The sequence below is a fragment of the Neophocaena asiaeorientalis genome, unplaced genomic scaffold (assembly GCF_003031525.2).
Source record: "Neophocaena asiaeorientalis asiaeorientalis breed wild unplaced genomic scaffold, Neophocaena_asiaeorientalis_V1.1 scaffold345, whole genome shotgun sequence".
Classification (NCBI taxonomy): Eukaryota; Metazoa; Chordata; class Mammalia; order Artiodactyla; family Phocoenidae; genus Neophocaena; species Neophocaena asiaeorientalis.
Genome location: NW_020175181.1, coordinates 1,903,639 through 1,929,357, shown reverse-complemented (window position 1 = coordinate 1,929,357; position 25,719 = coordinate 1,903,639). Strand labels below are relative to the sequence as shown.

Sequence of the window (25,719 nt, the reverse complement as noted above, 5' to 3'; positions counted from 1 at the left end):
ATGAATCCGCCGGGATCCCTGAGGGTCCTGGAGGAGAAGGAGAAGGAGCATTTAGCCACTCCGATTGTCGGGCCCTCGATACATTCTGATAACCCTCAGGAGCGGATCCAGGCCCGGCGCCTCCGCATCGCGGCGCGCCTGGAAGCTCGGAGGCGGTGAGCTGGGTTTGGGCGGGTCCCGCCAAGGAGCGCCCAGGGTGCGTTGACGCGGTGCAGGGATGAGGGGGTGGCTTCTCCGGGCCGGAGCCCCTGCGGTGAGGGGGCGGCGTGCCCTACGTGTGAGCCGGCCTTGTTTCTTGATAAGATAGAAAACATTTCTACCAGAAGGTTCAAACAAAGCATGGGATATTAAAACATTGAACACGCTAGTAAAGTCAAAGACGGAAATCATAATCCCTCCAGCATGTTCATTGAGAGCCTGCTGCGCCAGGCACTGTGGGCCATACGCTGAAGAGGCGGGCTCCATGACCTGCCCGCCGAGGTCTTTCTTTCCTCCTTGCCTCCCAGCCCGCCTTCCTTCCACAAGTAGTTATGGAGTGGACTTCGGCTATCACTTCTGCTGGTCTCAGTGGCTTATCTGGGTGTGTGACACAAACCCCTTTTCCTGAAGGCTCTGAGGCTGATAACCACGCCGTTCTCAGGCTGGGGTTGCCCCACCTGTCCATGCACAGACGGAGTGGCCTTGTCTTAAGGGGGTACAAAGGTGAACCTGCGTGACCCCCTGAACACCCTCTCAGTGTGACAGCACTTATACCTTGTCCTGCTGGTCACGGTCAGCTGCCCTGCCAAGATGGTGCTTCTCTTCTTGTCTGCTGGCCTTTGGACACAAGGGCCCTAAAGTGATGTGGCTGGGTTCCAATAAAACTTTACTAAAGAACACTGAAATCTGAATTTCATATAATGTTCATGTGTCACAAAATGTCCCTCATATTTAGATCTTTTTTTCTAAATTAATAAATTTCATACTTTAGAGCAGTTTTAGGTTCACAGAAAAATTGAGTGGAAAGTACAGAGATTTCCCATATACCCCCTAGCCCTACACATGTATAACCTCCTCCACTATCAACCTTCCCCACCAGAGTGGTACATTTGCTACAATTGATGGATCTCGATAGATATATAATGACATGTTTCCACCATTACAGTATTGTACAGAATAGTTTCAGTGCCTTAAAAATCCTCTGCGCTCTGCCTATTCATCTTGATCTTAAAAAAAAAAAAAATTGAAAATGTAAAAATCATTCTTCACTTGTGAGCCATACAAAAGCAGATGGGTCAGATTTGACCCATAGGCCAGTGTTTGCCAACCCTGATGTATAGGTCAATGTGATGTTCTGTGGGATATTCAGATGGTCCTGACCTATTCAGACTATATTTTGACAGATCAGGAGAGTTAACACGGCTCTGTGAGTGAGAGGCCTATGTGAGTATACATTATCTGATCCACGTAAATGTGAACTTCCTGATCCTTTTTCCTGATTGAGGTAGAAAATAATGCATTTGGCCCAATCAGTGGCTACATTCCATGTCCCTAAGGCCACAGTAACCTGCTCTAGCAAAGACACCCGACCTACATGTCAGCTGCGAGTAGGACTGCTGCTTGGTTGAGCTTGCAGTAATTGACAGTTATTATCTTGGATCCATCCAGTTTTTGCAGGGACCAGACCAGTGAATTAAATGGAGATTTGATAGGCACCACCACTCCCAAATCCTTGAGATCCCTAAGGGTGACACTAATCCCCACCATCTCCCCCGGTTGACAATAGTGCTTTTTTATGCACTTGGGTGAAGTTTCGGAGTGTCCATTTGACCTTCCACATGGTGATAGCTCTTACCCACAGGCCAAGGACCTAGTGTGAGAATTTCTCAAATTTCTAAGTATGTTAAGATCACTCTGGTTGCTCTTTGGGGAATGGTTTGGAGGAGCCAGAAGTGAAAGTAAGGAGTCCAGTTAGGGAGCAGTTGTATTTGTCCAGGTGAGAGATGCAGTTGGTCTGAACTAATTAGTGGCAGTGGTTTGGAGATAAAGCAGATGCACTCCAGACATATTTTGGAATTGAAATTGACTGGATTTACTGATTGATTGGACATGCTGATGAAACGCAGGGGGAAAGCTAGAATGGCTTGAACAGCTGGGTAGATAGATGGCAGTACCTTTTATTGAGACGGTAAAGACAGTAATGGGGGCAGTAAGGCAGGAGTTGAAAATCAAAGGTTTGGTTTTGTCCATATTAAGGGAAGTCGAATTTTGTAAGACATTAAAATTGAGATGTCCACTAGGCAGTTGGAAGAGATCTGGATTACAGGGACCAGTGCAAAGAGTCAGCAGCGTTATGATTGTATTTTTTTTTTTTTTGCGGTACGCGGGCCTCTCAGTGTTGTGGCCTCTCCCGTTGCAGAGCACAGGCTCCGGACACGCAGGCTCAGCGTCCATGGCTCACGGGCCCAGCCGCTCCGCGGCATGTGGGATCTTCCCGGACTGGGGCACGAACCCGTGTCCCCTGCATTGGCAGGCAGACTCTCAACCACTGAGCCACCAGGGAAGCCCTGATTGTATTTTAAACCATAGGAATGAATTAAATTACACTGGGAAAGAGGATTAAAAAGGGATGAGAAAAGTGTTCATGGCTAAGTCTTAAGAAAGCCCAGCATTCAGAAGTTGATGGAAGAGGAAACGCTGACAAGGAGAATAAGATAGAATGGCCAGTTGAGGCTGGTAGAAAAACAAATAAGTGAGGTGCAGTAGCGTACCTAAAGAATTTGACGCCTGGAGCCGGTAATTTCTAAAACACAGATAATAACAATAGCCTGAAAAGAAAAGCAGACAATGAACATTGCATTTTGTTGAACTTTGTTATATTACCATGCCATGCCGGTAATTTTTTAAAAATAAAAATAAAATTTACAATACAAAATGAGAAAGAAGTAATGGATGAATACTTTTATATATGTTTCTAAAAATTATTTATTTTTGGCTGCGTTGGGTCTTCATTGCGGTGCGCAGGCTTCTCATTGTGGTGACTTCTCTTGTTGCAGAGCTCGGGCTCTAGGCGCGGGGCCTTCAGTAGTTGTGGCTCACGGGCTCTAGAGCGCAGGCTCAGTAGTTGTGGCTCACGGGCTTAGTTGCTCCGTGGCACGTGGGATCTTCCTGGACTAGGGCTCGAACCCGTGTCCCCTGCATTGGCAGGTGGATTCTTAACCACTGCGCCACCAGGGAAGTCCCAATGAATACTTTTAAATTACATGTAGGGAATTCCCTGGTGGTCTAGTGGTTAGGACTCTGCGCTTTCACTGCCGAGGGCCTGGGTTCGATCCCTGGTTGGGGAACTAAGCTCCCACAGCGTGGCCAAAAGAAAAATTACATGTGTTTTGGGGAAAAAAAGGAAGAAAAAAGCATATGAAGAAATGTTCCCAAAGGAGTGAATTTGTAAGACTTAGAGAATGAGTTGTGTATAGAATGACAGAATAGAAGTAACTCAGGTTCAGTTTCTTCATGTTTCTAATAACTGGGCTAGTGTTGTTTATGTCAAATCCCTAATCTGCTGGGATATATAGTACCTGGGAGGTTGTGGACATGCCCTGTGCTGAAGTGAGCTGGGACAGTTCTGAGCTATTTCAAATGTGCTCTCAAAACACATGCGCGTAGCTGAGTCTGTGTGTCAGAGACCAACTGTATAATTGCAAGTTCTACAAATTAACTTCCTTCTTCAAGGATAAGAAATAGAAAGGTGCTGTATTGACGCTTACATATATATTATTAAAGAACAATAGTAGGGACTTCCCTGGTGGCACAGTGGTTAAAGAATCCGCCTGCCAAGGCAGGGGACACGGGTTCAATCCCTGGTCCGCGAAGATCCCACATGTGGCAGAGCAACTAAGCCCGTGCGCCACAACTACTGGGCCTGTACTCTAGAGCCCACGTGCTGCAACTACTGAGCCCACATGCCACAACTACTGAAGCCCGCACTCCTAAAGCCCGTGCCCTGCAACAAGAGAAGCCACTGCTCGCCGCAACTAGAGAAAGCCCGAGTGCAGCAACTAAGACCCAACACAGCCAAAAATAAATTAAAAAAAATTTTAAACCCACATAAATTAAAAAAAAAAATTTAAAAATCAACAGTACTGCAGCAATTTTTTGGAACTTAGATTAACAAAAGATTTTTCAGAAAGAAGTGTTTTATGAATTGTTTTGTTGCTGGCACAGGGTGATAATAAAAAACAGACTGACTTTAGTCAGTTGTGTTGCTTTAAAATTAGCCTGGAGCTCCTTGATTGCCTATGGTGCCCACTGCCCTAACTGCCTGGATCTTGGTGGGTCACTGAGGTGTAGTTTTAGAGGGGAAGCTGTTAACAGAATTAAATGTCATATGAAGATAAAGAATAAGATTAATGGCTAAAGCACCCAAAACTCTCAATCTCTAGTTTTTCAGTTGACATTTCAAATTCCTGAGAGATGTCACTTCTGAGTCAAGATGGTGGATAGAACACATGCACCTAGGATCTCTATCAAAAATGAGATTTAAAGGGATTAAGTAAAAACGATATAAACCTACAAAGTCAAGCAAAACAGGGGGCCTCAACAGCAGCAACATTTTGGAAGCTGGGACGTATATAGACAGATGGTAAATGGCTTAGCAGATTGAAGAGTATGGAAATATAAACTAGTAGTGAGGAAAGCTGAGAGCCCCCTTCATTTCCTCTGCAATAAATCTCCAAAAGGCAGCGTCAGGTTTATCTGGATAGGGATGAAGAAGGAACTAAAATAAGGAGAATTGACTGGAAAATTAGTAGATGTCAAGAACCTTTCTCCCACTTTGCACACTTGACCAGAGGTTTGGAGAAAGTAAAATGGAGGATGCATGGTTTGGGGGATGCTGGGCAGAGAGGAGGCAAGGACATGGTACTAAAAGCAAGGGGATTCCACAGACACGTGCACACTGGAGCTGAGCGCCTCCCCCTCCCTGTTCCTGGAATGCTGGCAGGACCTGCCCCTTGCAGGCAGGAGACTGGAGAAATCTCTCTGCAGAATCTGACCAGACCAGAAGGAGGGACTTGAAGACACTGAAATCAGGTTTGCCCGGGAAATGGTTCGGGTAGATTGTCCTGCACTGAAGTTCACAACTGTTATACCACACCCTTGCACTCAGCACTTTCATGAGCTTTTTCGCCTTAGCATGGAAAGGTAGCCAAGGATTTCGAGACGTCTGAAGAAAGTCTTCAACGTGAAAGGTAGACACCAAAATGAATAAACAGAAAAAAGCAACTTAGAGGAAATTGAGACCATGTAGGAAGAAAACAACAAAACACAATGAAAACACTGTCTTTAAGTACACTTGAAACTTAGATAATGTTATATACCAATTTTACTTCAGTTAAAAAAGAAAGACAGGGACTTCTGTGGCAGTCCAGTGGTTAAGACTCCATGCTTCCAATGCAGGGTTCGATCCCTGGTTGGGGAACTAAGATCTCGCATGCCGTGCAGCACGGCCAAAAAATAAAAAAGAAAAGAGAGAGCAAAGGAAAAAATGACTGTCATTAATCCTCAGAAGAAGATATACAGATCGCCAACAAACACATGAAAGAATGCTCAACATCGCTAATCATTAGAGAAATGCAAATCACAACTACAATGAGGTATCACCTCACACCAGTCAGAATGGCCGTCATCAAAAAAATCTACAAACAATAAATGCTGGAGAAATAAATGGTGTGGAGAACGGGGAACCTTCTTGCACCGTTGGTGGGAATGTAAATTGATACAGCCACTATGGAGAACAGTATGGAGGTTCCTTAAAAAACTAAAAATAGAACTACCATACGACCCAGCAATCCCACTACTGGGCATACACCCTGAGAAAACCATAATTCAAAAAGAGTCATGTACCACAATGTTCATTGCAGCTCTATTTACAGTAGCCAGGACATGGAAGCAACCTAAGCGTCCATCCACAGATGAATGGATAAAGAAGATGTGGCACATAGATACAATGGAATATTACTCAGCCATAAAAAGAAATGAAATTGAGTTATTTGTAGTGAAGTGGATGGACCTAGAGTCTGTCATACAGAGTGAAGTAAGTCAGAAAGAGAAAAACAAGTACTGTATGCTAACACATATATATGGAATCTAAAAAAAAAAAAAGGTCATGAAGAACCTAGGGACAGGACGAGAATAAAGACGCAGACCTACTAGAGAATGGACTTGAGGACACGGGGAGGGGAAAGGGCAAGCTGGAACAAAGTAAGAGAGTGACATTGACATATATACACTGCCAAATGTAAAATAGATAGCTAGTGGGAAGCAGCTGCATAGCACGGGGAGATCAGCTTGGTGCTTTGTGACCACTTAGAGGGGTGGGACAGGGAGAGTGGGAGGGAGACGCAAGAGGAAGGGGATATGTATATGTATAGCTGATTCACTTTGTTATACAGCAGAAACTAACACAACAATGTAAAGCAATTATACTCCAATAAAGATGTTAAAAATAAAAAAAGAATCTTCCTGTTAATGCATAGACACGGGTTCGATCCCTGGTCCAGGAAGATCCCACATGCCGTGGAGCAACTAAGCCTGTGCGCCACAACTACTGAGCCTGTGCTCTAGAGCCCACGCACCACGACTACTGAAGCCCGCGCACCTAGAGCCTGTGCTCCGCAACAAGAGAAGCCACCGCAATGAGAAGCCTGCACACCGCAATGAAGACCCAACGCAGCCAAAAATAAATAAAATTTTTAAAAAAAGGATCCTCAGAGAAAAAAGAAAAGATAATTGCAAACATGAAACAAGAATAGGATGCTACTAAAATAATCTAGAGATCAAAACAGAGCTCTTGGAAATTAAAAATAAGGTCGAAATGGGAAACAGTAGAAGGGTTGGGAAGTAAAGGTAATGGAATTGCCTGGGAGATAGAACGAAAAGGAAAAAAGATAGAAACTAGTAGAGAAAAAGATTTTTTAAAAATTAGAGGACTAGGGCTTCCCTGGTGGTGCAATGTTGAGAGTCCACCTGCCGATGCAGGGGACACAGGTTTGTGCCCCGGTCCGGGAAGATCCCACATGCCGCGGAGCGGCTGGGCCCGTGAGCCATGGCCGCTGAGCCTGCGCGTCCGGAGCCTGTGCTCCGCAACGGGAGAGGCCACAACAGTGAGAGGCCTGCGTACCGCAAAAAAAAAAAAAAAAAAAAAAAAAAAATTAGAGAACTAGTCCAGGAGATCTAGTATCTGCTTTCTAGATCCAGAAAGAGAGAGTAAACAGAAGGGTGGAAATGATCAATAAAAGAATTCAAGAACATTTCTCAGAACTGAAGATCCTGAGTTCCCTGGTTGAAAGGGGCCACCTGACAGCAGAATGAATGAAAGTAGATCCACCCCAGGCACACCACTGAGCATGTTCAGAACACCGAGACCCAAAAGAAGGGTCCTGCGAGCTTCCAGAGTGAACAGCGATGACAACAGTGATGACAACTCTCACATACAAAGAAAGGATTAATAAACAGGGTGACGTCTGGTTTCGTAAATAGCAACAGTGGACACCAGAAGACAATGAGCAATGCCCTCAAAGTTCTAAAGAAAACGGTTTTCGACCTGGAGCTCTAAACCCAGCCGAACAATCAATTACGTTTCAATTTTTTAAGTCCCGAGAAAGGACTTTGACTTGCCTGGAGGTATGGTTATTCAAGATGGCAGCTCCCATTGAGACCATATGGGTGGCAGTGGTGGGGAAGCAGTTTCGCAAAAGAGGGATCCAGCTCAAACCTGAGGAGAGAGAAGTCTGGGATGGCAACGTTAGGGAATATGATAGGTCAGCACCGACCAAGAGAAACACAATACGTAAATTAGCATCCACATTAAAAAAATAGAACAGGTGAAATTAAATTTTGTAATTTATCTTGTTGAACTCACTATATAAAAATATTATTTTAACATGTAATCAGTATAAATCATATTGAGATATTTTGCGTTTTTTTATTGAAAGTCCTCAAAATCCATCTAGTCCATATTTTACACTCATAGCACATTTCAGTTTAGATCATTTCAAGCGCTCAATAGCCACATGTGGTTAGTGGATATCATACTGGACAGTGTGGTGCTAGGCAGTCAGAAATGCTAAGTACCAGGCAGCAATGGGATTAAAGCTGAAACTGGAGGATAAGAATGAGTAGCATAGTTATTTTTCTTTCTGAAGCACAGGTCTTTGCTCCAGGAAGTAGTTGGAAGGATTATTTAGACAGAGGTGGTGATTAATTGGTGGTCAAAGTAGAAAGTCAGGTGAATGAGTGTGTTTGGGATGGTAATGAGAACACCACTAGCCTGGCAATATCTGAAGCCCTGAGTAGAATGAAACAAATCGTTTTCTCGGTAAGGGCAATGAGTAGGTTCAATAAGGGTATGGAAGTGGATGAAATGACAAGAAAAAAGAGTTTCAGTTGGCTTGGGAGTGGGGTGAGGGGTGCTAACTCAATTCCAGCTCTCAAAAATGGTGTAGCACGATGTAGGGCTGTGCTGACCTTTGAACAAAGGGAAGGGAGGTGGAAGTCAGGGAGAGAAAAAGTCAAGAAAGAGTGAAGAGTCAAGAAAGGCATCTGCTTCTTTCACCATGGTTGAAGTCATAAGATGATGGTTTCATTTTTCTTAAGGCAGAACTGGGAATCCTCATGGCCGCTGTGTGCCAGAGGAGACAGTGGACCTCCACCATGTAAGCGGGGTGGGTATTGGTGGGGTCATTCCCCCATGCCTCCCCCAAAAAAGCCCAGAGTCTGGAACCTTATCTTTCCCCCGTCATCTTTGGTCTTATTTTCTGATTAACACACACACACACATATGCACTATTTATAAAATTCATGCAATAGAAAAATGTAGAAACTATAAGTCCTCAGTAAAGTTCTCTTTCCTTAAATAATTCCTGTCATCTGTTTGTCATAAATCCTTCCAAGATTTTTCCTGTGCATATGTATATAAGCCTATTTTAAGAAGAAAATCTATATTATACTTTACATATTGTTCTACAGCTGGCTCTTTTTACTTACATATGGTGGACATCTTTCTGTGCTGCTAGATAGCACATCTTTTTTTTTTTAATAGGCTACAATATATTTTCTTGTATTGTTGCCTCGCAAGTTATTTAAACAGGCAACTATTAACATGTATGTAGAATGTTTCCACATTCCTGCTAGTAGAGAGAGTGCTGCAGTAATCATTCTTGTGCATATTTCTTTTTGAACTTGTGAAAGCTTTCTGTGGAAAGTTCGTAAAGGTTCAGTCAGACAGGAGGCCGGTGTAAGATTTGGAAAAGTCTTGCCAAATTGCCTTTTGGATGGGTTGTGACCCTTCACGTTCCCACCCATGGAGTATGAATCAATGGTCACTCACACCCTCTGCCCCACCAGATACCATCAACTTCTAAATCTTTTCTCTTGATAGGAGAATGAGGATACCTCACAGGGTTTTCAATTTCATTTTTCTGGTTATATGTGAAGTTGAACATATCTTCAAATGTCTACTTGCCGTTTATACTTCTTCTGTAAACTGCTTGTTCACATCCTTTGCCAATTTTCCTATTTGGTCTTTTAAGAAAATTAATTTAACTTTTTAAAATTTAAGTATAGTTGATTTACAATGTTGTGTTAATGGTATTTTGTCTTTTCTGTATGGTTTTGAAGGATCCCATTCTATTTTAGAGCAGAAGTTTGTCAAATATCTTTTGCCAGTTTATCCCTTGACTTTCAAGGATAAAATGTTTAATTTTTTTTTGGCCACAACACGTGGCTTGTGGGATCTTAGTTCCCCCACCAGGGATTGAACCCCAGTCCAAGGCAGTGAAAGGGCTGAGTCCTAACCATTGGACCACCAGGGAACTCTCAAAATGTTTAAGTTTTAGGAAGTAAAACCTTTCACTCTTTTTTTTTTCTAACTTTGATCTTACTATAATTCTCCTGTATTCTAGTGTTTTTACGATTGTGTTTTTTTAGTATTCAAATTTTTATCCATATAGAATATATTTTTGTATATACTGTGATGTACTATGAAATTTTAAAATATAGATTCTAAATACTAAAAGTAACTTGAGTTTCTCTACTTTTTTCCATCACAGGGAAGCGCTTGGAGAACATTTAGACGGGAAGGAGAGTGAAGAAGATCAAAGCAAGAGCTACAAACAGAAAGAAGAAAGCAGACTGGTAAGAACTGGGGAGTTACCGGGTCGCGACTGTCCTGTAGGACTGGGGCTTTGCTCTTCCTGTGGTGTGCCTTTGGTGGGCTGCAATGCCAAGCCCCGCTCCTCGCTTCTTTTTCCCACCTGTCCTCTCCCCGCCCCCTTTCCCCTCTCCTTTCCTCAGGCTACTTTCGCAGACTTCAAGACCATCTCACTTCCCAACTCTTCCACTAGTTCCTCCGCGGCGCAGGTTGAACCCTTTGACTTCCCGTCTGCACCATTCGTTTCATTTTAGATACTTTTCTGCCTTGTATGACTTTTCGAAGATGTGTGTGCGTGTGGTGTCCCCAGTGGAACTGTACGTTCTAGGAGAGCGAGGGCCTCTTGGTGTAGCTGTGGAGTAGGGCAGAGCTTGTACCCAATAAACTCTAAAAGGAAGTCTTTGATCGCTCTCCCGTGGCGATGACAAGGGCTCCTGAGACATGAGTAAAGGACTTGGAGCGAGAGGCGCAGGAGGGATAAACAGTAGTTCAAAGCAGCGCGCCGGAACTGGCACACTGCCGCGTTTACTTAATTAATTGCATGCACAGTGACACCGTGGGCGTTGAGATGTGGGAAAGAGCTCACCCAGACGGCCTGGTCAGGGAAGGTTCCACGGAGAAAGTGGGGTTTGAGCTGGGTCTTAGAAAAGTTAAATGGGATTTATAAAAGTGGAGAAGAGAGATCACTGCTAGCAGAAATTGAAGTGTATTTACTGGGAGAAAAAAATATTCAAATTACTGAAATATTATTATAGAGCATAGAGGTATCTAGCAATAATTGACAACCTGTGCTGTACTGGATCAAGGATAAAATATTTTATTGTAGTGGAAAGAATATTGAACTATTATGGGTTCTTGTTCCAGATCACCTCTTTATACTTAGGGTACTTCATCTAAAGGTTGGTGATCTCTGAGTGTTTCTGTGTAGGATAAAAAGGGTATTACATATAATCTTGAAAAATACTGTTGTAGTAGATACTGCTATAATCCTGCAAATACTGATATACAGTTCAGTATATTTTCAATTTTAGAGTGTAAAACCAGAGAGATAATGTTGTTTTCATCAGTAGCTTTCCCAGGTTCCTTTTGCTTAGGACTTAAATCACGAAGAGTGTTGCCATTGAAGAGAAATGTATAAAGAAAATGCTACCTTTCTTAATATCAAGGTATTAACAACCAGTTCTGTCCTAAGACCTGGGCAGGAGGGGCCCCTGTCCTGCACCTTATCAATCATTTTTTTTAAATGATAGTTCTTTTTGTTTCCTGTTTAATCTTGGTCTGCTCCAACTTTATAAAGATATTCTTCCATGTTTTCTTCTAGAAGCCTCATCGTTCTACTGTTTACATTTTGGTCTATAATCTAGACCAAAATGGATCTGGAATCCATTTTTGTGTGTGGTGTAAAAGTAGGGCTCAAGGTTCATTGTTTTCTAAATGGATCTTTAATTAACCCAGCACCATTTGAAGAGATCATCCTTTCCCCTCTGCATTGCAATGCACCTTTGTTGCAAATCAGGTGAGCCTACTTGTTTGTTTCTAGATTCTCTATTCTGTTCCATTGGTCAATTGTCTTTATGCCAATTCCACACTATTTTAATTACTGTAGCTGCATGACAGGCCTTGATATCTGGTAGGGTAAGTCCTCCAACTTTGTGGTTCTTCAAGATGGCCTTGGCTGTTCTTGACCCTTTGCATTTCCATATAAATTTTAGAATTAGCTTCTCAATTTCCACCAAAAAAAAGCAGCTGGGATTTTAATTGAGATTAGATTGAATCTATAGATCAATTTGGGAAAAAATTAATATCTTACCAATATAGAGATTTATAATCTGTGAGGATAAATTATCCCTCCTTTTATTTAAGTATTCTTTAATTTCACTCAGCAATGTTTTATACTTTTTCTGTTTTTAATTATTATTTATTTTTGGCTGCATTGGGTCTTCACTGCTGCGAGCGGGCTTTCTCTAGTTGCAGCGAGCGGGGGCTACTCTTCCTTGTGGTGCCTGGGCTTCTCGTTGCAGTGGCTTCTCTTGCTGTGGAGTACAGGCCCTAGGGAGCGTGGGCTTCAGTAGTTGTGGCACGAGGGCTCAGTAGTTGTGGCGCATGGGCTTAGTTGCTCTGTGGTATGTGGGATCTTCCCGGACCAGGGATCAAACCCATGTTCCTGTGTTGGCAGGCACATGCACCACCAGGGAAGTCCCTATACTTCTGCACCACCAGGGAAGTCCCTATACTTCTTCTTGAAGTTATAATTGTTCATTGTTGATTATGTAAAAGTACAATGGTTGTTTTTTTTTGTTTGTTTGTTTGTTTGTTTGGTTTTTTTTTTTGCGGTACGCGGGCCTCTCACTGTTGTGGTCTCTCCCGTTGCGGAGCACAGGCTCCAGACGCGCAGGCTCAGCGGCCATGGATCATGGGCCCAGCCGCTCAGCAGCATGTGGGATCTTCCCGGACCGGGGCACGGACCCGTGTCCCCTGCATCGGCAGGCGGACTCTCAAGCACTGCGCCACCAGGGAAGCCCACGATTGGTTTTTTTTTTTCCACAATTGGTTTTTATATATTGATCTGATATCCAGCAACCTGGTCAAATTCATTTGTTAATTCTAATAGATTACCTGTAGGTTCTTTTTGGTTTTTTTTTTTTTACATATATAATCATCTGAAAATGACAGTTTTATCTTCTTCTGTTCAATTTTGATACCTTAAAATTTTTCTTCTTGCCTTATTGCACTAGATAGGCCCTCTAGCCCATTGAATAAAAGTGGTAATGAGGAGGGTCCTGTGTATTGTTCTGGCCCTCCTCTGGATGCACCCCCTCAAGTGGACTTGCCTCAAGTCTACTCAGAGCCCAAGTGTCCCCATTAGATCACTCTCTGAGTGTCACAGAACTCCAGATTCCCTGCCCAAATGGTTCTGAACCCACTTTCAAGGCCTGTATGGGCCTCTTCCCAGGGTCTGTCCTGCTCAGGGCAGACGTAACATTTTCTATTTTACTTTGAGACTTAAATACTTGATTCAGAAATTTCTGATGTTCGCATTGTCTGAGTAGAAAATAGCTCAAAACTACAGGAAAGCCATTGCTTCCTTATGCATGTAAGACCGTTTGGCACAAGTGATAAAGCTGCAGCTGTTTAACAAAAGCCTGGAGTACCCTGGATAGCTGGGTGGAGGTTCAGTTCTGTATTCATTAAAACTGTATTTCAAAATTTCCTTAGAAGAATGAGGTGAAATACAGTCTCTGATCATTTCAGTGAATCCCTGGAGCAGAGATATTTATAAGTTCCTAGTTCAGAAATGATTCGAGAGTTGAAAAATTTGTAAATTCCAAAACAGACTTGGAAAAACTCAGGCATAACCTAAGGATACTTAAACTTTTTTTTTTTTTTTTACTTGAACTTTTTTTGAGAGGATTTATCGTCTTGAAATCACGACATCACCAAAAGTTCAGGAGGGAAGGTACTGCATGTGAAATTTACCAAGAGGAATTTAGAAGGGGGGTACCAGTAGCAAAATTCCTGGGCCTTTGAGGGAGGGGTCAGTGCAGTCGGCTACAATTCTCTCCTGTATTAGAACACCTATAGCAAGAGGTTCCACGTAATATTAGCTTAAACAAGGTAGAAGCTTATTTCTCTGGTTCACGTAATAAACAGTTCAGAGCAGAAATAGTCCAGGGCTGATATGGGGGTTTCTTTGAGGTTGGGAACCTCACCTCCTTCCACCCTTGCTTGGGTTGCCTTCGTCTGCTCACCACGTCATACTTTAGCATCACATGCCAGCCTGGGAGACAGAGAAGAAGGGGGCAGCAGAGGGCACACCTTTCCCCTTCAAGGCACAATTCAGAAGTGGCACATACACTTCTGCTCATGTGTTATTGGTCAGATTGCAATCTAGCTGCAAGGGAGGTTGGGAGATGTATCTATTTTAGGAGGTCAAATGCCTAGCTAAAATTTGGGTGTGCTGTTATTAAAAGAAGAGGGGGAAATGGACATTGGAGGACAATTATTATTATGTGTCTCACATCCCCAGCTGAGCTTCTTAGAAAGGACCCTGGCAGTGTCAGTCACTTGGAGGCCTGCTGGGGAAGGTGCTGAGATGTACCCAGAGTGGATGCCCGCGTACTGATAGGCTGGTCCCTCCTTTAACGAGAATAAACTAAAGTACCTCCAGAATTGCAGAGTGCTATTAAATTGTAAGCTGTAACATCACATCACAAGTGTCCTGATGGAAACAGGTTGCTAAGTAGATGCTACGCTTTAAAGTCTTAAGGTAGAATTTTTTTAATATTTATTTTTTATTTTTATTTTTAAGTTTATTTATTTTTGCCTGTGTCGGGTCTTAGTTGCGGCATGTGGGCTTCTCTCTAGTTGTGGCGTGTGGGTTTTCTCTCTCTAGCTGTGGCGCGGGCTCCAGAGCGCATGGGCTCTGTAGTTTGCAGCACACGGGCTCTCTAGTTGAGGCACACGGGCTTAGTTTCTCCACCGCACGTGGGATCTCAGTTCCCCGATCAGGGATCGAACCCGCATCCCCAGCATTGGAAGGCAGATTCTTTACCACTGGACCGCCAGGGCAGTCCCTTAAGGTAGCTTTTAATTCCTGCTTGGTTGGATTGAACACCTACAGACAGTTGTGCAAATGTTTCTAACTTTATACATTCTTATTTGTTTTCAGAAGTTGGCTAAACTGCTGCTCTGTGGCACTGAGTTGGTGACAAATATCCATTGTCTATTAGAATCCACTTCTTGCCCCTTACGAATCCTCCCTCCTTCTTTCTTTCCTTCCCTCCCTCCCTCCCTCGTTGCTTCCCTCCTCCTAAGTATTACCTTCCTAATGTGTACCAAGCCCTTTGGATACAAAGAGGAGTGGACATGGCCTCTGCTCTTGATGTTCACAGTCTAGTAGAGCCAGATGTGCAAATGCCCAACCATGATTTGTGTTAAAGGTATGTATAAGAGTCGTGGAAACACATATGAGGAGGCCTTTAATTCTCTCTGGAGCGATTAGAGAAAACTTTCCAGGCAAAGTGATATTTGAGTCGGGCCATAAGGGATGAAGAAGAGTTGGAGTCAAGGAATGGGCATTTTAGGAGCAACTTGGGCAGAGGCGTGAGATTGCATGATGTTTGGGAATGGCATGAGAGTGAGGGATGTACGGGGGGTGGTGGAAGAAAAGAGACGAGGCTGAGAAGGTACATTAGGCTGTTCTGGGTTTAAATTAATCATAACAACCAGATCCAGAAGCACCACGTGCAAATGTAACAGCGTATTAAAGTATGGTAAAGACTCCATGCCTGGAAGGACAGAGGGTCAGAGGGACGATGGGGTCCCGTGGCTGACCCTCAGCTCCAGGCCTTGGCAGGCAGGCTGTGGGCGCACCCATCTTCCAGGGCTCAGCTTGCCCGATGGAGGCAGGCATAGGCTGCTTAGGAGTTAGCTTCTAAGTTTTGTTTGCCCACAGAAGACCGATAGCAGCAGGAACAGAGGTTCTCACGTAATCTCTTCCTTTGGCTTGTTCTTCAATTAATTTCCTACCTATAGTTCAATTACAAGAACAGCCCACGGGGCCATTTTGCTCATCTCAGTAGGTACATACACAGTACAGTTTTTTTTTGATTGATTGATTTTTATTTATGTATTTTTGGCTGCCTTGGGTGTTCGTTGCCGTGCGCAGGCTTCTCACTGAGGTGGCTTCTCTTGTCGTGAAGCGCGGGCTCTAGGCGCATGGGCTTCAGTAGTTGTGGCACGAGGGCTCAGTAGTTGTGGTGCATGGGCTTAGTTGCTCCACAGCATGTGGGATCTTCCCGGACCAGGGCTCGAACCCATGTCCCCTGCATTGGCAGGTGGATTCTTAACCACTGCACCATCAGAGAAGTCCCCACAGTACAATTTTAACACAGTACAATTTTAACAACAATATTTTCAGTTGTTTAACGTAAGTCATTCTCCCCACCAGCAACTTTGCCAGTGTCACCAAGATATAATTTATTCTTGAAACTTCCCACTGCCTGTCGTGGCTTGTACCAGGGACCGAATTGGCAGGGACAGCTGCAGAAAGTCCCTGAGGGTCCCGTTGAGGAGTTAGGCTTCTCCTGAGGAAAAATGGAAGGTCCTCTGAGGAAAAAGGGAGGTTGCTAGTGGCAGAGTTACAAGATAAATGTGGGTTCTGGAAAGATAATCTGACAGCTGTTTCTCGTTTTTTAGAAAAAAAAGTTAATTGAATTATAAGATGTACTATGTACCCTAGCTTGGAAGGTGGGAAGGAGAAGGGGATCATAAGATAATTATGTTGTGATTCTTGTCCTTAAGGGAGTTTGAACCCTCGTTTGGAGACAGTCTCATAGAAGGACAGTCTGTTAAATTTGGGAGAGGGTCGCAGGCATATGTCCTCAGAAGGGGCCTCACATCTCAGCCCTAATACCTCTTTCTATCCAGCCCCGTCCGTCCTCAGTGTTCTCCATCACATGGTTTCTTTGGAATTTCTGGAATTCTGGGAGATCATCTCTATTTTCCATTACTAATGGTGGAGTTTTCTTTTTTGTATGTTCCACTGGTCATTTATTGGTAATTTGGGAGAGGAATGGCCAGACAGTTGAGGTCATGTCAATAGTAAAAAATAATGAGTGCCATCTGTTAAGTGACTACTGTGCTGGGAATAATTTTATTTAATCCTGACAACAGCCATAGGAAGGTAGTGATTGGAATGGAATATTTATAAATGGAATATTTCCTGCCATATTAATAAACAAAGGATGTCACAGTCATCAACGATTGCGGCCCTCCAGCGTGAGCCGGTGAGCCCTGAGGAGACTCAGGGTTGAAAAGAATACCTGTCATCTAGCAGCCATCAGACTGCAGCCACTCCCTGCAGTGAGCCCTGAGGAAACTCAGGATGTGTCACGATGCTGGCCCCAGATAGCTGAGATGCATATCAAAGGAATGATTTGAGTGAGCCCAGACTCTTGCATCTTCCTATACATAGAAAAGCGCTAAATTCCTTAGCTTGGGATACCTGGTTTCCTTTAACAATAATCTTTTGACGTTCCCAACTACCTGCAAAACTCCTATTTATCCAGGCTCCTCCCAGCGCCTCCCAGGAGCGATTTCTCAGAGTTATCTGAAACTCTGTCTTTCGGGCTGCAGTCCTCATTTGGCCCCAGATAAAACTTAACTCGCAACTCTCACGTTGTGCATTTTTTGTCAACAGTCGATCCTTTCATCCTCTCTATTCTACAGATGAGAAAAATGGGGCCTGCAGAAGTTAAGCAATTTCTCTAATGTTGAGAGCCAAGTAGCAAAATCAGTATTTGAACACAACCTATGGGACTTGTGACCAAGTGGTTAACTGCTGTGTGTCACCATCTTAGAAGTATGTGACAAATTGACTCTTGATCTCTGTGTGTGTGTGTGTGTGTGTACAGCCTTAATGTTGATCCATTTTTGTTATGTGTCACTTTGTTTATTTGGTCTCAGTAACTTGGAGTCAAGCATTAAACTAAAAGCAGATTTCTCAGAGCCCGGTTTGGTTTTCAGGCAGAGCTGGGTACCCGGGCCTGTTTTACAGACCCTAGAGAACCAGCCTGCTTTCTTGGAAGGCAGCCTCAGGAGCTGGGCTGTTTGTATTTGCAGACTTGAAAAGCTGGAGAATGAGGTCAAGACCAGTCAGGACAAATTTGATGAGATCGCCATGAAGTGGGAGGAGAGCAAACAGAAGAGGATCCCCCAGGAGCTGTGGGAAATGCTCAACGCCCAGCAGGTGCACTGCGCTGGGCTGGTAGAAGATAAGAACAAGCTGATCAGCGAGTTACAGCAGGCAAGAGCCTGGCCCTCGGTCCTGGCTGCCAGGGATGGAGCTGGGGGATGTTAGCTTCTCCTGAATGGAGAAAGGCCGAGGCTTTACTTCGTTACCCAGAATGCGATATAGCTCAGGCAATACACTTTTTTTTAATTTACTTTTTATTGAAGTATGGTTGTGTTCATTACTGCTGTACAGCAAAGTGACTCACTTATACGTATATATACACTCTCTTTCATGTTCTTTTCCATCATGGCTTGTCACAGGATATTATTCATTGCTTAGCTGGAGCACCCTGGGCTTTCTGGGAGGCTGCAGGGAGATTTGCAGCAAGTAGTCATTGAGGGGTCTGATCCTGTGCTGCTCGTTGAGGCTTTGCCCCGAGCTGAGCCCGTGGCCTCCAGACACCCCAGCCTCTCCCGAGCACCTTCCCGTTGTGCAGTTATAATTCCTAGTGCGTGATGCTGATGGGAGGAGTCCCCCACCCCCCACCCACCCCGCCACCGCCCCAGGGTGAGGCGTGGCTGGCAACTTCTGGCTTCTGTCTCAGTTGATGACCAGCCTTTGACGTGCTCTTCTCTAGGAGTTAGAAACAAAGCATGATCAGTACGTGAAGGATTGGAAGAGACAGTCGGGTGACATCTGCCTGCTCCTGGAGAGGATGGAAGAACAGGTGAAAAGTGTGATGAAAACCTTTCGCCAGGAGCTCCAATACATCGAGGTGAGGTGGTGGCATGCGAGAGAGCTGCCCTCTGCCCCTGGGAGGCCCTTGGGAGGAGGCCCCTGGGAGGTGGCTGCCTGTGGCCTAACCACCCAGGGAGGGCCCCCAGATGTCTTGGTCCTCTCATTGCTGTCTCTACTCTAGCGTTTCATTTACTTACTTATTGATACATTCACTCCTCCGACAAATATGCAAGTGTCTACTAAATGGCAAGCACTGTGCCAGGGGCTGGAGATACAACCACGGACAAAGTCCTGGATGAAGCCTGTATTCTAGCAGGAGACAGCTAGACAATAGAGATAAATTACTAAGTATATAAGTTGACAGGTGTGATAGGCACTTGGAAAGAAAATAAAAGAGGGGTAAGAGGCGTGGAGGAGGGAGATTAGTGCTCCAGAAGCAACAGGCATTTGTGAGCCATTTATTTGATGTGTTTATGACAGTCAGGGATGGAGGGAGAGGAAAGGGGTGTGCCAAACAGGATCCAGGATCCAATATTCTGGATTCGCATGAAATGTTAAGGATTGAGATCGAGACAGACCTTTCCAAAATGGAAGAGAGCCCAGAGGTGGGGGCCTGTCTCTTTGGATTATTACAGACTCATTTCTGCATTCCTGAGTCTACCCCATCCCCTGTTCTGTGAGCTCCATGCTGCCTTTGCTTCATGGGAACCCCAGCCATAGCAATGCTCGAACCCGAGTCCCGGCTGAAGACATGCCAGGGTTGGCCCTGTGACTGCAAGGCGCTGGCTTCCTGCCTCGCTTATCCAGTTGACACAGGGAAGCTGGCACGTTTCCTCTCACAGTCTGCGTGAAGCATAGATTTCGTAACACTTTCCACGCAACACATTCCACAGTCTTTTGGTTGCATGAAACTTGGCAAGTCGATTTGACTTTGTGGGTGGCAATGTGGCACTGGTGCTGTTGTCTGAGATCTCTTTGATGCTGTGGGACCTGCCTAATTAAAACAGACACAAGAGCCCTTTTCCTTCTGGGTCGCAGAAAGCATTTGAGGTGGAGCGACAGGAGCTGCTGACCAGCAATAAGAAGAAATGGGAGCAGGCCCTGCAGGCTCACAGTGCCAAAGAGGTCAAGGGGTGGCCGATGGGGGAGGGGCAGGGGTGTCAAGGGTGGTCCAGGGGGTCTGGGGTGACTCCTCTTGGGGCTGAATTTGCTAGCCTTCTTGGACCTTGGGGAGGAGTGCCGTGGCCAACGTCCCTGACTGCACCTGCCAGTTAGTTAACCAGCGGGGACTGCGGATGGCGCCCTCTCGTGGTGGTGGTCAGTACCACCCGTGTAGCCCGCTGTGGTTTCCACAGTCCTCCCACCCTCTACTTTATTTCCTGGGTATCTCCCCCAACCATGGCTATTTGCCGCCCACGATGATGTTTTAAGACACATTTTAAAGGGTGTGGGGTTTTCGCTTTATTTCAGAGACGTAAAGAACAAAGAAATAATATGACCAAGATCCACTGGGTTTTTTTTTTTTTTTTTTTTTTAGAAATACAAATGTCTGACTGCAGGGTCTGCCTTCCTCTTAGAGTTTCTGGAGTAGAACCCCATTAGGCAATACAAGCCATAACCTGGGAGTTCAAAGCCTTGGGGCACAGGGGTTCTGAGGGCAGACACACTCCCTCCACAGTCGGAACAGGGACGGGACCTGCCCTTCCCCTTGTCTCCCTGTGCCTTCAGCTGGAGTATCTTATGAACCGCATCAAGAAAGTGGAGGACCACGAGAAGCAGCTCAACAAACAGAGGATCTGGGACTGCGAAGAGTACAACACGATCAAGATCAAGCTGGAGCAGGACGTGCAGGTGTGACTTGCGTCTGGGCGGCTCAGCAGGCGGAGAGCACCTGTGAATGTCTCTTCCTTAGCAACCACCCATAATATTCTAGAGCTAGTCCATTCAACCAGTACCTACTTGTTATCTGCTCTCTTTTAAATGATCGTCTTTGAAGGAGCTCATGTACAGGATACACGTGGAGGAATGCTTTCTTTAATAAACCAGTGGAAAACTGCCAAGATGCTGAAGGGGTCTGGACACCATGGCACGTGCGGGACCGTTGAGAGAATTGTGTATTTTCGCAGGGTGAAGGGAAAATGGCCCTAGGGTCAGGTAGCTAGCTGTGTCACACGGCCAGTGCTAGGACAGCCACCGCCCAATGTGTGTCTACCGTATCCCAGACACTTAATACACAGTATCTCTAACCCTCACAGTCACGTGAAGGGGAGAAATCACTAATGGCATTTTATACACGAGGAAAGTGAGGCTCAGAGACAAGGCTACTTATCTGGTAAGTGGTAAGCCCTGTATTGAAACCCAGTTCTGTGTGCCTCAGTAGCCTGTATCCTTCCCAACGTGCCAAACAGCCCCCTGACTGATGGGTGAACATAGCAGTAAGGCAGGTTCTGACTCACCATCAGAAAGAACCTCCTCATACTTAGAACTGTCTAATACAGAAAAGGGTCAGCCCACAAAACAAAGAGTCCCTTATCTCATAAAGTATTCGCAGGCTGAATGACTATGTCTGTCTTCAGTGTAGAAGAAGGATTCCTGCCGTGGGAAGGAGGTTAGATTTTTCTGGTTTCTTAAGTTGTTTCCAAACCTAGGATTCTGTATTTCAACATCAGTTAAAAAAAAAAAAATCATCCCTAATTATATTTAGATGATGTAATGTAATTGTGTCTTAATATTCAAGCATGTTCATGTTCTATTCATTTCAGGCTTTATCTAGAAAAACGTGTTAGATTAAAGCTTTTCCACACAGTCTTTGGTAGAATTTCACGTCTTAACTCCTCCTGTAGCTTTATATAACGAGGTTAAATTAAAAAACCCTGTTAGCGAATTCCCTGGCTGTCCAGTGCTTAGGACTGGGCGCTCTCACTGCCATGGCCTTGGGTTCAGTCCCTGGTCAGGAACTAGGATCCCGAAAGCCACAAGACAAGGCCTAAACAAAAGCAACCCCCGCCCCCAAACCCTATTAGATTACAAATATTTTTCCAGTTGAGAATTTTCTCAAGCCTTTCTTATATTAATGTCACGGAACTGAGCGTTAGACAAAGGACAGTAGAAGTCTGTAAGAAAGCCGCACTGCTTCTGCAGGCTGTACACATTACACTTTTAATGAAAATGGCTATTGTTAAGCTTTCTCAAGTTATCTTGATTCTACGATCATTTATATGACAAAAGTACATACTGTTGGCCTCAAACAGTGAAATCATGGAAACTCATGTTCTTTTTTGTTGTTCTTTTGTTTTGTTTTTCCTTTTGTGGTAAAGACCTTTAATATAAGATCTACCCTCTTAGCAAATTTTTAAATATACAGTACAGTATTGTTAATCATAAGCCCTCTGTTGTACATTTCCAGAATTTATTCATCTTACATAACTGAAACTTTGCACCCTTTGACCAGTACCTCCTCATCTTCCCCTCCTCCAGCCCCCGGCAGTCCCTCCTAGCAAATTCTACTCTCTGCTTTTAGGAGTTTGATTATTTTAGATCCTACATGTAGTGAGATCCTGCACTTACAAAGATCATTGTCTTTCTGTGTCTGGCTTATTTCACTTAACATAACGTCCTGCATGTCCATTTATGTTGCTACAAATGGCAGGATTTCCTTTTTCTTTTTAAGGCTGAATAATATGTCATTGTATATATACCATTTTAAAAAAATCCATTAGTCCTTCATCGGACATTTAGGTTGTTTCTCTACCGTGGCTATTGGGAATAATGCTACAGTGAATGTGGGAGTGCAGGTAGCTCTTCGAGATCAATTTTTTTGGGTATATACCCAGAAGTGGGATTACTGGATCAAATGGTAGTTCTATTTTTAATTTTTTGAGGAACCTCCATATTGTTTCCTTAGCGGCTGCACCAATTTGCATTCCCACCAGCAGCGCAGAAGGATTCTCTTTTCTCCACATCCTTGCCAACACTTGCCGTCCTTTGTTTTTTGATAAACAGCCATGCTAATAGGTGTGAGATGATATCTCATTGTGGTTTTGATTTGCATTTCCCTGATGATTAGTGATGAGCACCTTTTCATATGCCTGTTGGCCATCTGCATATCTTCTTTGGAGAAATGGCTCTTCAGGTCCTTTGCCCATTTTCTTTTTTTTTTTTGCGGTACGCGGGCCTCTCACTGTTGTGGCCTCTCCCGTTGCGGAGCACAGGCTCCGGACGCGCAGGCTCAGCGGCCATGGCTCACGGGCCCAGCCGCTCCGCGGCATGTGGGATCTTCCCGGACCGGGGCACGAACCCGTGTCCCCTGCATCGGCAGGCGGACTCTCAACCACTGCGCCACCAGGGAAGTCCCCCATTTTCTAACTGAGTACTCTTTTGCTATAGAGCTGTAGGAGCGGAACCTCATGTTCTTAATCCAATGTTCAAATACTTGAACAAAGCCAAAAAATTCTGGGACATGGGGAGATTATAGAGGTTAGGGGGTAAGACTACGGAGGTGAGGGGCAGAGAGGCAGGTAGCCTGGGAGACCTGCCTTTCCTGGCTCCCTCTGTCTGGATGGACTAACAGTGGAGTGTGGGTATGCAGGCGGCAGGCAGATGGAGATTCTCAGAGTGGGAAAGTGTGTGCAGTTCCTCTGTGTAACAGTTCCCTCCTGTGTTAGAGTTGAGTATACTGTACCACACTCCACCCTTTAGCTGGGAGAAGGTAATCAAATCAGGGATTACCCATATTGCAATATATGGAATATTTTAGTAGACTGAACTTTATCATAGTGCCTCTGAGCTGTATTCACTAGATAGTAAAGTTAAATAGTGTCGATTTTTGTCAAAAAGATAACGGCCTGCAGCTCAATTCCTAACACTAATTCATAGCACTGTGTCAGGTCTAAAATACGGAACTAAAATTTTTGCAAACCACAAAAATACAAAGGATCCAATACACATAGATGTGGTTTGATAGGTGAAGCATAAGAAGTAAAAATAAGAAGATGCACTTTTCAAGTGCTTGCTGCTAGCAAGGTCACACTAGCAATGAATGAAGATTTTACCACTGCTGCCACCAGCCCAAAGTAAAGCTGATAGACACACTTAGTTCTTGATGCAGGAAGCAAATGCTTTTTATTTTTAGGCCTTACCTGCTCATTTAAAATTGTGAAATGGTTTAGTTCAACTTTAATACCAGGATATTCATCACAAAAAGTTAAGTACAAGTTATTTATTTAACAAGTATTGTGAACTTACAGGGTGCAAAGCATAAAAATAAATAAGATACAATTTCTGTCCTTAAGGAATTTACAATCTTTTGAGCGAGAAAGCAAGCTACATAAATAGTATAAAAGAGTGAGCAACAGGGAAGAAAAGGGTAAGCAAGAGTGTGGGATGGAGAGTCTGCAGTTCCAAATGGAATCCAGGAGTTCCCTCCCATCCCCACAGGGTTGAGATCGGTGATAAAGAGGCTCAGTGGGGTCTTTAGAATCAGCTGAGAAGGCCAGAGGGAAAGGCTGTTCTAAATTTCCATTCTGCTGGGGCAGTATTGGCAACTGGCGGCATCAGCCCAGGGTAGGAGATGGCTCCAGAAAGCAGCTTCCTTGCTCCTACTGCCCCAGGAAAAAGAGGGGAAAAGGGAGGTGCGATCAACACCTGGAGTACGTGCAACATTGAAGGATTTTTGTGGCAGGTTAGATTGTAATCTTTATAAATTATTCCCCCAAACTAACCATGATGTTTTGCCATTAGTCTTGGGAACACGGAGTACAACTTTGCAAAATACCTTTGGATAATTGAATAATAAGCACAAGCATTTAACAAGATCGATTATAATTTTTTTGGTATTAAAAATATCTAAACTTTATTTTATTTAGCATCTTTATTGGAGTATAATTGCTTTACAACGGTGTGTTAGTTTCTGCTTTATAACAAAGTGAATCAGCTGTACGTATACATACATCCCCATATCTCCTCCCTCTTGCGTCTCCCTCCCTCCCACCCTCCCTATCCCACCCCTCTAGGAGGTCACAAAGCACCGAGCTGATCTCCCTGTGCCATGCAGCTGCTTCCCACTAGCTATCTATTTTACGTTTGGTAGTGTATATATGTCCATGCCACTCTTTCGCTTCAGATTACAATTTTTTAATATGAAACTATACTCAATGTATGACAATCAAGGACAGCTATATATTGAGACTAAAACCTGTGATAATTAACAATAGAGTCACCGGTACTAAAATTATCACGAGCAGAAGGTGTTGCAAACAAATAGTGAGTAACAGAATTCACGTAATTGCCTGCTGTAGACGCGGAACTGCACGAGGCAGGAGACCGTGATTAGCTCTGTAAATTCATCAACAGCGCTGCCAGCCACTCCTAAGTGGCATCACGAACGTGAAGCGCCCTGTGGTGGTCTTGGGACAGAGCGGAGGTGAAGGGAGGGCTCATCTGATCTGTGTGTGTGCTGCAGCGCTCGTTCCTCCAGGCGTCAGTTCCCTAAGAGCATTAGCAAAGAGCAGGGGCAAATGTTTCCAACAAGAGGAAATAAAATCGGCGAATACAATTCAACTGCCTGCCCAAGCGGAAAACTGTAAATTAAAACAGTCAGGTGACGGATTATAATTATTATATATATATATATATTTGTCTATAAAATCAGCTCAGATTTAAGGTCTTTCAGGCCCCGTCGGGTGGCTGCTTAGCTCAGTTGGTTAGAGTGTGGTGCTAATAAGTTCCTTCAGGTCACAAAGGAAAAGACGTGGCCTAATTACTTTTGTTCAGAGTTTTGTAAACTGTGTTCAGCTAGGTGAAATATTGGTGGTGGTTTCACAAGACCAACCAAAAAAGTGAAGCCAGTGATATTTTTTTCTTTCAAGATGTGTTATGTAGGAAAAATAGAGTCCATTTTCATGATTATTATTATGTAATAATCTGCCTTTTGAATGAAATTCACACGAGAATTCATATGGTAGGGCTCTCACATTTATAACTCATGTGCTCCTGCTGTGTTATAAGTATAAAAACTGTTCTATGGCCAAGTAAGTTTGGGAAATTCTGTTTCAGTGAC

General features: G+C 44.1%; 1 protein-coding gene across 1 annotated transcript in view; it reads left to right on the top strand.

Moving 5' to 3' along the window:
• Positions 1-25,719, top strand: part of DRC1 (dynein regulatory complex subunit 1) — a 47,071-nt gene continuing 21,352 nt past the window's right edge. Inside the window, exons 1-8 of the mRNA XM_024764458.1 lie at positions 1-155; positions 10,089-10,173; positions 14,859-14,910; positions 17,717-17,726; positions 17,813-17,996; positions 18,562-18,699; positions 19,701-19,787; positions 20,391-20,513. Coding sequence (XP_024620226.1) covers positions 1-155; positions 10,089-10,173; positions 14,859-14,910; positions 17,717-17,726; positions 17,813-17,996; positions 18,562-18,699; positions 19,701-19,787; positions 20,391-20,513 — 834 coding nt within the window. The remainder of the gene's footprint in view (positions 156-10,088; positions 10,174-14,858; positions 14,911-17,716; positions 17,727-17,812; positions 17,997-18,561; positions 18,700-19,700; positions 19,788-20,390; positions 20,514-25,719) is intronic.